The sequence below is a fragment of the Marmota marmota genome, unplaced genomic scaffold (assembly GCF_001458135.2).
Source record: "Marmota marmota marmota unplaced genomic scaffold, marMar, whole genome shotgun sequence".
Taxonomy (NCBI): domain Eukaryota; kingdom Metazoa; phylum Chordata; class Mammalia; order Rodentia; family Sciuridae; genus Marmota; species Marmota marmota.
The window spans coordinates 23,752,001-23,764,395 of record NW_026000016.1 but is presented as its reverse complement, the minus strand read 5'-3'; the positions used below and the strand labels follow the sequence as shown (position 1 = coordinate 23,764,395).

The 12,395-nt window shown below is 44.5% G+C and overlaps 1 protein-coding gene across 8 annotated transcripts in view; it reads left to right on the top strand.

Moving 5' to 3' along the window:
• Window positions 1-12,395, top strand: part of Cnih3 (cornichon family AMPA receptor auxiliary protein 3) — a 266,894-nt gene that overhangs the window by 207,009 nt on the left and 47,490 nt on the right. For all 8 annotated transcript variants that reach the window (XM_048809306.1, XM_048809309.1, XM_048809308.1 and 5 more), the window contains one exon: window positions 3,608-3,655. In XM_048809306.1, coding sequence (XP_048665263.1) covers window positions 3,608-3,655 — 48 coding nt within the window. The remainder of the gene's footprint in view (window positions 1-3,607; window positions 3,656-12,395) is intronic.

The following is a 12,395-nucleotide window of genomic DNA, read 5'->3' as shown; positions in this document are numbered from 1 at the left end:
GCTGGCCTCCTCTGTGGTCTGACCGGTGTGGAGAACCGAGATGGACCGCTTCCTTCCCCCGTCTCGAACCCAGAATTCAGCCCTGAGTACGGTGCTTGCGCGGCTGGCAGAAACTGCAGCGCTGTAACCCTGCGTCTCTATCCCAGCGCGCGCTGCGGACTCTAGCCGCGGGGCGATTTGCTGAATAAGCAGTGTTACCCTCCGTGCGACAAACCTCTCGCGTTTGAGTCCCCGTAGCCGATCCTCGTGCGATGGAAATCCTTCCTCCAGGTTCCGGAGCACCCCACTGTTGCTGGAAATTCCTAACAAGATATCCTTTAGCTGTCCTGACTTGTCATACTCCCACACAGTGAAGCAGCACACGGGGGCAATGCACTCCCCTCGCCGCCATCTTCCTTCTCTCAACACACTGTGTCTCTTAATCCAGATTCACTGGCTCTGTGTTTGAAGATCCTTCCAGCCATGGTTTCCAGTGTGAGGATGAGTTTTCGTGTGTCTGAGTAGCTCTGCTGAGTTTTCAGTCAGAAACTGTAGAGAGAACCGGCGTCTCTACCAGTGTGATTCCATTTTAACCTGGGAAGGTTATGGTGTCATTCTTTAGTAACAGGGACAAAAAAGTCTCTTCTCAGCTTTAGGACTCCTAAAGAAGGTTTTGCTCTTGAGAAGGTCCCAAATGACATGTGGTGGGACCCAGCTTCAGATCTCCCTCTGTCAAGTTAAGGGTCACTTCTGGAATTGTAATTTTGCTTTGAGTCTTTGCTGTGCCAGGAGCTTTATATACATCACTGTAATTCTGGCAGCAGCTCTGCCAGAGGGATCCCATTTCCTCAATCTCTAGTTCATAAGGCTGAGTTTCTTATCCAAGGACTCAGCTCATAGGTGGAGGAGCCAGGTCTTGACCCTAGGTGTTCTGACCGCTACTCCATGCTGTCCCTTTAAGAAGCTTGGTTTTGTCGTCTCTGAGGCCTCCTTTGGCACCACAGTCTTTGATTCTACGAAATAGAGTCAAACCCTTTCGAAGTCGACTGTGTAAAGTAAACATGACAGTATCTTTAAGATTCACTTGAAAATTTAGTGTCTTTCATAAAAGTCATAATCATTAAAATCCATTTTGTTTTTAATCTGCTGGCCTTACCCTCCATCCTCCCATGAGAACTTGGGTCGGTCGGGCCTGGAACTGTTTCACCCGGGGTCTCATGTCTTTTTTTGGATGTTGTGGGTTTGGCACCAACATCACACACCTGGCTTGTCAATATCTACCAGGTGCACAGAGCAGCTCTAATTTAATAGAGAGGGCACCTCCATGTCGGGATGCCAGGGGAGTGGAGAGTTTGCTTTCCTACCTCTCATTTGGACTCAAAAAGGAGCTTATGGGGGCTTGGGATCAGTGGTAGACGCTTGCTTAGCATCTGTGAAGCCCCGGGTTTTATCCCTAACACACACACACACACACACACACACACACACACAGAGCAAGCAGCTTACTTACAGCTTTATTTATGAATGAGTCAATGCTTACTTCAGGAAGAAACCTGACCTTTCCACTCTTCCATCATGGAGATTGCATGCTGGGTTTCAGGTGGTTGGTGAAACCTTGAGGTGTTTCTGCAGAGCCCTTGTCCAGTCCACCATGGCAAGTTCCATAGTTTAGACAGAAGAAAGAAAATCAGGACTGGTCTAAGCTCCAGGGGCTTCCATGAAAGGCCAATGTGAGAATAGAACTTGCACACAGTAGGCTTCAGTAACTATTTGTTGGTAAAAAGGGATAAATATTGAAAGATGAAGTTGTGTGGCATAGTAGCTGGATCTCAGCTCATTATTTATTTGATCTGCTTTTTCTTTTCTTTCTTTCTTTTTGTGTGTGTGTGTGTGTGTGTGTGTGTGTGTGTGGTTCTAGGAATAGCACTGAGCCTGTTGCATGCTAGGCAAATGCTCTGCCGCTGCGTTCCACCCCCAACCCTATTTTTTAATTTGAAAATTAGTTAATTAATTTTAATTTTTAAATTCCTAGTATAGCTATACTTCAAGTTGGTTAACAAATTAATTAAGGCGCCAGGGCTTTTCAAAGCCCAAGCATCTCACAGGGGAAGATACTCTTATCTAGGATTAAAAACAACAAAATAACATAAAAACCCTAAATGGAAAAGCATTAGACATGTTTCCCAGTTCTTGCAATGTTACTCCCTGGCAGGAAATGAAATGCTTGGTAGATCTCATTGAACTCATCGCACACTAAAGAACCCTCACAGAAGCCTTTCTGTCTCAGAGTTTGAAAAAGCACTTTACTGGTTGGTGACTCCGGCCCTGGAAGGACTTGAGTGGCAAATACTTTCTGATCTCTATGATGATCTCATTTCTCAATGAGGACAAGCAGCCCATTTGATGTTTACTCCTCCTCCTTCTCTTTCTTTTTCTTTTTTGCAGTCCTGGGGCTGGAACCCAGCGCCTTGCTCATGCTGAGCAAGCACACTACTACTGAGCCACACCCCCAACTCCCATTTGGATTTTAGATGCCCAAAAGATCCATATATTGTTGGGCTTCTGTTGGACCTGCCCCCTCTTAGAGGGGGTGGAACAGAAGAGGTGTGTTCTGTTTGGCTCCTTGTTTTTCAAGGTTTCCTTTCCTGTCATTTTGAAGTAATGAGAAATGTCATCCTTTAGGGTCTCTGACTTGAGAGTGTATCCAGGAGCTAGTGTGTGCCCTGTAGCAGCCTCTTTTGGACACGTGTGTGCACTCTTGCCCACGTGTGTGTTGAGAAGGATGTGACCTATCTTCCTAGACGCATGGACACTAATCTGTCCTGATGTGGGCTCCTTCCTCTGGGCGTACAGGCTGCACAGGAATCACTATATTTATGATTCAATTAGGGAAATTGAAGTGTCCCAGCCACCTGTCCTCTGCAGATCCACGAGGCTCTCATTACCGTTACATCTACAGCAACCAAATTGCCTTGGTAATGAAGCGCCGGGAGATGCCGCAGCTGTGTTCAGCGTGGCTTCAGAAACAGGAAAGTCACTGCAGGAAAAGGAAGCACTTAGCATGTGCTGTGGGCAGCATCACCTGCCCAGCCTCAGGACATCTTCTCTTGGCTTTGAGCCAGGCTTCCAATATGGACTTGACTTCTGGAAAAGTCTTAGTCCGGGGGCACTGTGGATGTCTAATCATTGCCAGGTTGCTCCCTCCGAGTACACTCACTTTAGAAAAAAAAAGCAATGGGGGTAGAACTTATTTGCCTTAAACATTAATGGGTGCACCTATGCTCTTGGTGACCTAAGCGGGGCATCCTTCCTGGGCTTTAGGATGCTCGGTGAGCATGTGACGTCCACTCTGCAGTTGGACCATCTGATGAGTACATGCAGGAAAAAATATGCTGGGCTGGGAGGGATGCTGAGCCCATGCCGTTTGCTGTTAGAGCAAATGACTATGACAAGGAGATGGAAATTCTGTTAGAAAAAGCCACTGGGTGGGAACCCGTGGGCCGTGTGCCCAGGAAGGATCTCTGGTGGGTTCTGCTTCCTCTACTGGGTTGGATTGTATGGGCTTCTCAAGTGTTTTCAGCAGGACCTCTAACCTCCTATCTCCTTTCTCTCCTGTGCATCCTGATAGAGGGAACGGCTGAGGAACATCGAGCGCATCTGCTTCCTTCTGCGAAAGGTCAGTGTGGTGCTCCATGTGGGAGGATGGAGGATTACAGAGTGGTGGGTGGGATCCCCAATGAAAGAGGCTGGTGAGACTCAGTGTCTGCCCCCGTGCTGTCTACCCGCGAAGGCCAATGGCAGCCTGGGAGGAGGAGGTGGGAGCTAGCCATCAGTTCTTGGAAACCACCAGAACCAAGAGGAGCTAATTAAAAGGGGTGGCCATCAATCAAAGTGTCAGGAAGACACTGGATATTTGCAAGTTCCCTCTGGTTGGATTTAGAAGGTCTTTATTTTTGAATGATGATGGATGGCATTTACAGCAGCTGTTGCCTCCTAGCCTTTGTTCCAGTCTGGTGCTGGGCTCACGAACACTCCCTCCTGACTTAGGGATGTCTTTAACTGGGATGTTGGGTTGCTTTTGAGGTTTCAGCTTGTCATTCAGCTTTCAGCTTTGCAATTTGATTGACAGGATCATTGGGAGTGTTGGAGGGGTGGAATGGGGAGGTATTATTAAAGGGGGAACCACGCCATTCAAAGAGTTGCTCTGAATGGATGGGCAGTAGACCTCAGCTGCCCTAAACTCATTCTGCAAGTGTGCGTGTGTATGCACAGCTCAAGCTGGGTGTTTAGCACACTCCATCTGCAGACCCTGTCATTCTCTAGTTAGGGAAGTGTGTCAGCAAAATTTAGAGAACAGGAACTTGCAGGTGAAATAAGCAGTGTCCATGTCCTTGAGCCAAAGAACCTCCCTGACCTCTGTACTGAGTGGACAACCATAGGCCCTAGGAAACCACCTGTCTACCCAAATGGAGTTTTTTGAGACTTATGTGGATAGAAGAAAAAAAACCAAGTGCTAGGCCAACACTGACAGAAGGGAAAATTTTTTTTGCAAGGTATTGAAGGGTTTTTTTTTTTTTTTTTTTTTTGGATTTCAGTAATGATACCTTTCATTGGGAGAGAGAACATAATCAAGAAGCCAATTATTTTTCTAGCTAATTGCTTGTCCTTTAATGTTTTCTAAGAAGCTCAGCATGTTAGAATTCCACATCTTGTATGTCACAGTGGGAAAGTGTGCTCAGATAAGACATGCATTTGAAAATATTAGTGATCCAAGGAAAAAAGAATGATTAAGAAAATAACATATAATTTGAATCATGAATATGTAAATCACTTTCCTAGATAATGCTGTAGTCAACTTATAACCTGTTCCAGCCATCACTTCCATCGTCTCTAGTTTGCTCTTTAAGACTGACCTGTAGTGGCATGGACTGGATCAAGATAAAATCAAAGGTTTGTTTCTCAGACTCCCATGCTTCCTTTTGTTTCCTCCCTGTATTTTCTGGCAGAGTGACAATCTGTATCCATGCTAAGTAGCCTTGTTCATACTTCTATATTGCTGGTCTTGGGTTCTGGCCAGACAGCAGACAGTGGCCTGTGGCTGTCTTTGCCAAGGTTCTGTTGTCCACAGCCTTAGAGTCCTGGACTTCTCTAAGGTCAGTGCCAAGGATACAAGAGCAAGCAAATTATGCAAGAATTAGCATTGCCTTTTGCTCGTTTGCATACAGTTTGCATAAGTTTCTAGGCATTTTACTCCAGGAAACATGGTACTCCAAGAACCTTTTCCCATTTTTTTTTTTTTTTGCCCTTCCTCTCCTATGCTACTACCACTGGTTCTGTGAGATTTAACACAATCGCTGCTCATCATAGTGGAGAATACCAGAGAGAGTAGTTCAGGGTAGACATCAGAGGGCATGAAGCCCTGACTTCAGGAGTTCAGGTGATAATCACTCCTTCCAGTGCTTCATGGTTTTCTAACTTGAAGCAGAAACAAGCCACATGCCTACAGCTTTATTCCTTCAAGGAATCTTTCTCCTACTTATTTTCTTGTCAGAAGCATGTCTGTTTTCTTACAGTTCGATTGTTAGTTCTTCACCTCTGTGTCTCTGTGCCCTGGATACCTGAGACCATTTTCACTGACCATTTTCCTTTCTAAATGTAATTTCTTTCTTTCTTTTTTTTTTAAGATAGAGATAGATAGAGAGAGAGAGAGAGAGAGAGGTCAGTGATTTTGTTTAGCTCACTGTCACATCTAGTGACATAGAATGTAGAACAGTATGTAGCCTATTGAAGATGCCCAATAAATATTTATTAAGTGAATCAAACCAGTGCTGCTTCAAGCACTTGTGCAATCTAAATAAATCCTTCTTCTTGGGAACACTGGGATAGTCAGTAATCTTTTCATTTCTTCATTTCTGGGGTGTCCATGACATAGTAAAATTTACGTATTTTACTATGTTTACTAGCTGCATACAGTCTGAATTTTAAAATCAAATTTAACTCAAGATTGTGTTCAGTTTTGACATGGAAGAGCTCCAACCTACAGATCCTCCTGGCCCTTTCCTTTCCTCGATGTGTATGCCCTGAACCCTTTCTTTAGTCTGTGTTTAATCTTCCTAATATCTTCTCTCAGCCTTCAGACCCAAAGGGTGGGGGTAAAGCCTGCAAACTTTGGCTGCTCACACATCCTGTCTGTGCCCTTATTATCTGTGCAATGTATGGTGTGTGCCTCAGTGTGACTCTCAGTGGGGATAGCAATCCCAGTACCCCCTTAAGGAGTTGTTGGGAAAACTAAATAAGATAAAATATATGCACAGCACATAGGTGCTCAATACATACTAAATGTTAATGTTAATGTCCTGATCCTTTATTCCTGCCTGAAACACTTTTTAATATTCCCATGCCCACATTTGTTGCTGAAGGGGGTTGAGATTATCTGTGGCTGGTGGTGTTCCCCGCAGCGCCACTCATTTCCATAGATGAGTGTCATGTGATGTTCCAGCAGCATCCCAAAGGTGGGATGGCCTGGGCCTCCTCCTCCTGTCTCTCTTGTTTTAAATGTCTCCTCCTGTCTCTCCTGAGTTGAGAATCCCAAGCTATGGGCACGAATTGGGGATGGTGGGGAGGTTTCATGGGTCTAGTTAGCATCACCACCTTCTGGGAACTGTACCTTCCAAGAAATTTCTTGGAACTAGTCTCCCAAACACCCCAGAATGTGATGCATCTCAGCAGCTGATTGTTGTTAAACCACCTCCTCAGCTTTCTCTGGAGAAAGGAAGGGATTTTCAAAGTGGATCCATTTTTAGCTCTATAATTATCAGAAAATGTGTTCCTTGGGTAATTGTCTGAACTGCAGGATGCTGGTGTCGACTTGTGCTTATGATTCATTTTTTCTGTAGCAAGAGCCACTTGCTTCGTGCAAAGCTGTCCCCACCAGGGCCTGTCATAAGGTCTGTGGGCTGCTATAAAGTACGGGTTTGGGAGCGGGACGCATCGTGGAAGGTTTGATGGATGTTTTTAGGCACATAAGGGGTTCTTGAGGGGCGAAGACTGCCAAGGGGCCTCCTGTTGCATTTGCAAGTTGAGGGAATGGTACCAGGGAAGGAGCTGAAGTGCAAGTCCAAATGAGGGGCAGGAGAAACTTGCTTTAAGCTGTGATGATCAAACCTTGGCATTGGTTGCCCTGAGGGAAGGGGGGTGGCTAGGAAATGCGCACACTCCTTAGACCAAGTCAGATGAGCTCATGGCTCTGAGATGATTTGAGCTAGACTGAGCATGCCCAAGTGGGGGACAGCCTTATCGTCTAGTTGGGGATGTCCCTTTTTGCTTGACAATTCTGGGGTTCTCTACAACGTGTCGCAATTTCTCCAAGAATGTATCTGGTCTCACTGCAGATTTTTCTGGCATTCATGGGTAGAAGAAGGTCTCGTGGAGGATATTTTTCATTCTCCCATTAAACGTTCTTATGGAGACGTGGAGGGGGAAGAGGAGGAGGAGCCAGTGAGAATCAGGAGTTGAGATCACTGGGAAGGATAGAAGCAGGGGGCAGGTGCTCCAGGTTTGATGCTGGAAAGGACACAGTGGTGATAAGTCCTCAGGTGCTCCCACTAATGGCCACCTATGCCTGTCGCCCTTTTGAGCCATGCCCCTGTGGTAGAAAAGGGTCATATAGTGAAGCTGTGAGGAGCTGCCTGCATCCACTGCAAAAATTCCATAGTGTGGTTCTAAAAGCAGCGGTCAGAGGGGACGACGGGAAAGAGATGTGACACTTTCACAGTGAAAAGTCAGTTCTGTTCAGTGAGATGATCGCATGGCTAACCCATTGATGTGAGGAGGATAAGAGGCATGGGGAGCTCCCCTGAGCAGATCCAGGGCTCAGAGCCATGCCCACTAGCTCTGGTGAGCCCATGGATCCTTTAGACGTGCGCAAGTATAAGGGACTGGTGTTTTAAGGCACTGGATTTTGGAGTGAGTTATTATATAACATTATTGTGGCAATAGCTATATTAGTCAGCTTTCTGTCACTGGAGAAGACCTGAGGTAGTTAACATCTAAAGAGAAAAGGGTTATTTTGACTCATGGTTCTGGAGTTCAAGATTGAGTGGCTCCATATCTTTGGGCTTCCAGCAAGGGCAGCATGTCCTGGCAGGAGCACATGGAGGGGTGAACCACTCACCTCATGAGCCAGGAAACAAGAGACAGAGAAGAGACAGGGTCCTGAAATCCCCTTCAAGGGCACACCCCCATGACCTGAGGACTTCCCGTTAGGCCCCATCTTCTAAATGTTCCACCACCTCTGAATAGCACCACCCTGGGACCAAACCTTTAACACTTGGGCCTTCGGGGAACTGTCAAGGTCCAAACTATAGCAATGGTAAACTTGGTATCATTAGCATGTGCCACTTTTATAAGGGGGAACATCTTTCTTTTTAAAGCAATGTTATGTTATGTTATGACAAAGTTCAGTCATTTGTTGATTCTATAAATTTATAAATAGATGGGTTTAAATTCCATCCCAATTTCTTTGACCTAAATAGGAGCTACTAAATGCATTTCTATACCAGAACCAGAACCTCAAGAAAGATCCATGTTCTTCTGGTTGTACATGATGTAAAATCACACCAGTTGTGTAGTCATATATGTACATGGGGTAATAATGTCTGATTCATTCTACTGCCCTTCCTATTTCCATACCCTCCCCTGCCTTTACTTCTCTCTACCTAGTGCAAAGTAACTGTATTCTTCCCTAGCCCTATCCCCCCTTATTGTGAATTAGTATCTTCATAACAGAGAAAATATCTGGACTTTGGTTTTTTGGGATTGGCTTATTTCACTTAGCACGGTATATTCTCCAGCTCCATCCATTTACTGGCAAATGCCATAATTTCAAGGCAGAAGAATGAGAAACTATACTCCATTTAGGTATGATGTGTCAAAGTGCATTCTACTGTCATGTATAATTAATTAGAACAAATAAAAAAAGAAAGTGCTATAAAGTAAAAAATCTATAAGCAAAAAATAGATAGTTTTATATTATGTGAATTTTGCTTCAATCAAAGTAACATTTTGAGCATGCAATTAATTAATGCCTAGTTAACAGACTGCTTGCATGATAGTAGGCATTCATTGAGAAAAATAAAGAAAGAACAAAAGAAAGAACAAACGAACCATGTTGCTTTGGTGCATAGTATTTGTCATGCATTAACTATGTAAGAATGGGGAAGATGGCACCTTCTCTCTAGCTACAGCATTCCTTGCCACAAAAGTGATTGCGATTGTCTTGGTTTCAAAGCTGTTGGTACAGTCTTCCTGCAGGGCTCTGGAGGGAAGGGAGTATTTTAAAGGCAAGACATAATTCAGTAAAAAGGGACACATAAATTCAGAGGCAGTTGTGTGGAATGCCTAGAGAGACCATCCCTGATGCAGAGAAGTCTTCCAGATTAGAATTCTCTTTCCTTGGGGTATTTCTACACCGTGACAATAATAATAGCTGTTTACATTTCTTGAGTGACTACTGTAATCTTTAAAAGTAGTAACTCTTTTTTTTTTAAAATAAAAACATGCAGTTTTTTATTAGTAGTGAGATTTAACACTTTTGGCTTTGTCATGTTTTTTTTTTTTATTGGTTGTTCAAAACATTACAAAGCTCATGACATATCATCTTTCATACATTTGATTCAAGTGGGTTATGAACTCCCATTTTTGCCCCAAATACAAGATGTGGCTCAAGCGGTAGCGCTCTCGCCTGGCATGAGTGTGGCCCAGGTTCGATCCTCAGCACCACATACAAACAAAGATGTTGTGTCCGCCGATAACTAAAAAATAAATATTAAAATTCTCTCTCTCTCTCTCTCTTTAAAAAAAATAAAAAGAGCTAATCTTATAAAAAAAAAGTAGTAACTCTTTTAATCCCCAGAAATATCCTAAAAGTAGTCTCTATTAATGGCCCCACTGAAGAGTTAAGGAAATTGAGGTATAGAGGTTAGTATATGTCCCAGGGTCTCACAGTTCATAAGTGGTAGATCTGGGATCTGAAGGAGAGATGATCTGATAAGACTCCACATTTTTTTAATTATCTTTTTTAGTTATAGATGGATATAACTTTATTTTATTTATTTTTATGTGGTGCTGAGGATTGAACCAGTGCCTTACATGTTCTAGACAAGGGCTGTACCACTGAGCTACAACCCCAGCCCAACAGCCCACATTTTAAATCTCCACATTATGGAGGAAATTATTGGTTCTCTTTGAAACACACTCCCTAGGGACCACCACTACAGGAATATGGCTCAGCTATTTTAAAGGGAAGATACAAATCCTGAAAGCCACCTATGGCCTCAGGGACCATATCTTATTCTTTACTCACCACTGATGGGACCAAGTGGATTCCTTTAAGCCTCCTTTCTAATTCTCTTTAACTTCTTGGTAGGATAGTTCACCCCTGAAGGGAATGTTTAAGAAAAGTAAAAATATCCTGGAACAAAACTTGCAACTGGTTCAGACACCATGTCTCATGTATAATTTATTTTCAGATGCTTTCTGAGGCAGACTCCTTGTTAGTCAGAGGGAAAGGTGGAACATTTTCCTCTCTGAGTAAATAGCAGTGCTGTCATGGGGTTGCTGAACCGGAAGCTGGCGGGGGCCAGAGACTGGGCCTGTCCTCACTTCACTTCTCTCCCAGGGCTGCAGCAGGGGACATGAAGGGCTTGTCGAACAAGTCCCTAACAAGTAAGAGGGCACTGGCTTTTCACTGCTATCTAGATAGCTGCTGGGTCCTCTCCTTCTGTTGCCACCACTGTAAGGCATCAAATCAGCTCACCACAAATGCCATGTTGTGTTTCTCATGAGTCCAGGGTCATCTGGTTGGTTCTGTGGGCCTTGGCTTGGGCCAGGGGTAGAGGAACATTCTTCGGGTCTCTGCTGGGGCTCATTTGTATATCTGGTGGTCAGATATATAAATTAGCTAATCTAGTTTGGCCTCTGCTGGGATATTGGCCTCTGCTCCACATCTCAACCTCCTGTGGCCACCCCAGGCTTGTTTCTGCTTCATAGAGGAGAAGTGGAAAAGCACATGAGATTTTTTTTTCAAGCTTCAGTCTGCATCAAATCTACTAGTGTTCTGTTGGCTGAAGCAAGTCATGTGGCCATGCTCAGGGTCTGAGTGGGAGGGGCTACACAGTTACAGGGCAAATCATATAAAGAGTCTTCAGGGAAACATTGGTGTCCTTATTGTGGAAATTCACCTTCTAGCATAGCACCAGGAGGCAACCAACAGAGCCTGCCATTCTTTTCTATGTGTCCTTAGTGGACCTGGTAGTGTCTAGTCTTTTGTACATTAGAGTCCCTTGTGGAGCATTTTCAACACACATCTGCTGAAGACCCACATCCAGCAAGTTCTGTTCCAGGAAGTCTTGGAAGGATCTAGGTATCGGTATTTTGAAAAAGTCCCATGGGTAGCCAGGGTAGGGAGACCATGATGGATGATTGGAATGTCTGGTGGATGTTCTGGTGATTCATAAGCAGCTCCCAGAAAAGCTCCCTGTGGTCTGGAGAGTTAGATCTGTTGAGGGAGAAAGGAAAAGAAGAGCTTCAACCAAGAGAAGCTGACAGGAAGTAGGCACTGTGGCCAGCTGCCAACTCCTTTGGAGGCAGCCCAGGAGAAGCAGAGCCCTGGGCTCCAGGGACATCTCCACATCCTGCTGTGCTGTGGCCCTGGGTGGAGAGAACAACTTCCCACCCCAAGCTTGATAGAAAGTTGGCTTTGAGATCAACGTGCAACTGGGACCCCCCAACCTCAGAAAGGGAAGAAGTCCATCAGCCCTGGAGGCAGTGGGAGGAGAAACCCTGAAACTATCCATGAATGTAGGATGGAGTATTGAGAGTGGTCTCCACACATTTGGGTAGACTATTAAATGTACAGATTCCTGAAATATAGATTCCTCCCCACTCATGATGGTTAATTTTACGTATCAACTTGGCCAGGCCATGGAGCCCAGATATGTGGTCAAACATTATTCTGGATGTTTTTGTGGTGGTATTTGGATGAGATTGACAATTAAATTGGTGGATTTTGAATAAAACAGATCATCCTGTTCAGTTCATTTTCTTCTGCTGTAACAGAACACTTGAGGCTGGATAATTGGTAAAGAAAATAGGTTTCTTTTTTTTTTTTTTGAATTTTTTATTGTGGGTTGTTCAAAACATTACAAATTTCTTGACATATCATATTCCACACTTTGATTCAAGTGGGTTATGAACTCCCACCTTCACCCCATACACAGATTGCAGAATCACATCAGTTACACATCCATTGATTTACAAATTGCCATACTAGTGTCTGTTGTGCTCCGCTGCCTTTCCCATCCTCCACCCTCCCCCCTCCCCACCTCTCCCCTCCCCTCCCCTCCTCTCTCTCTACC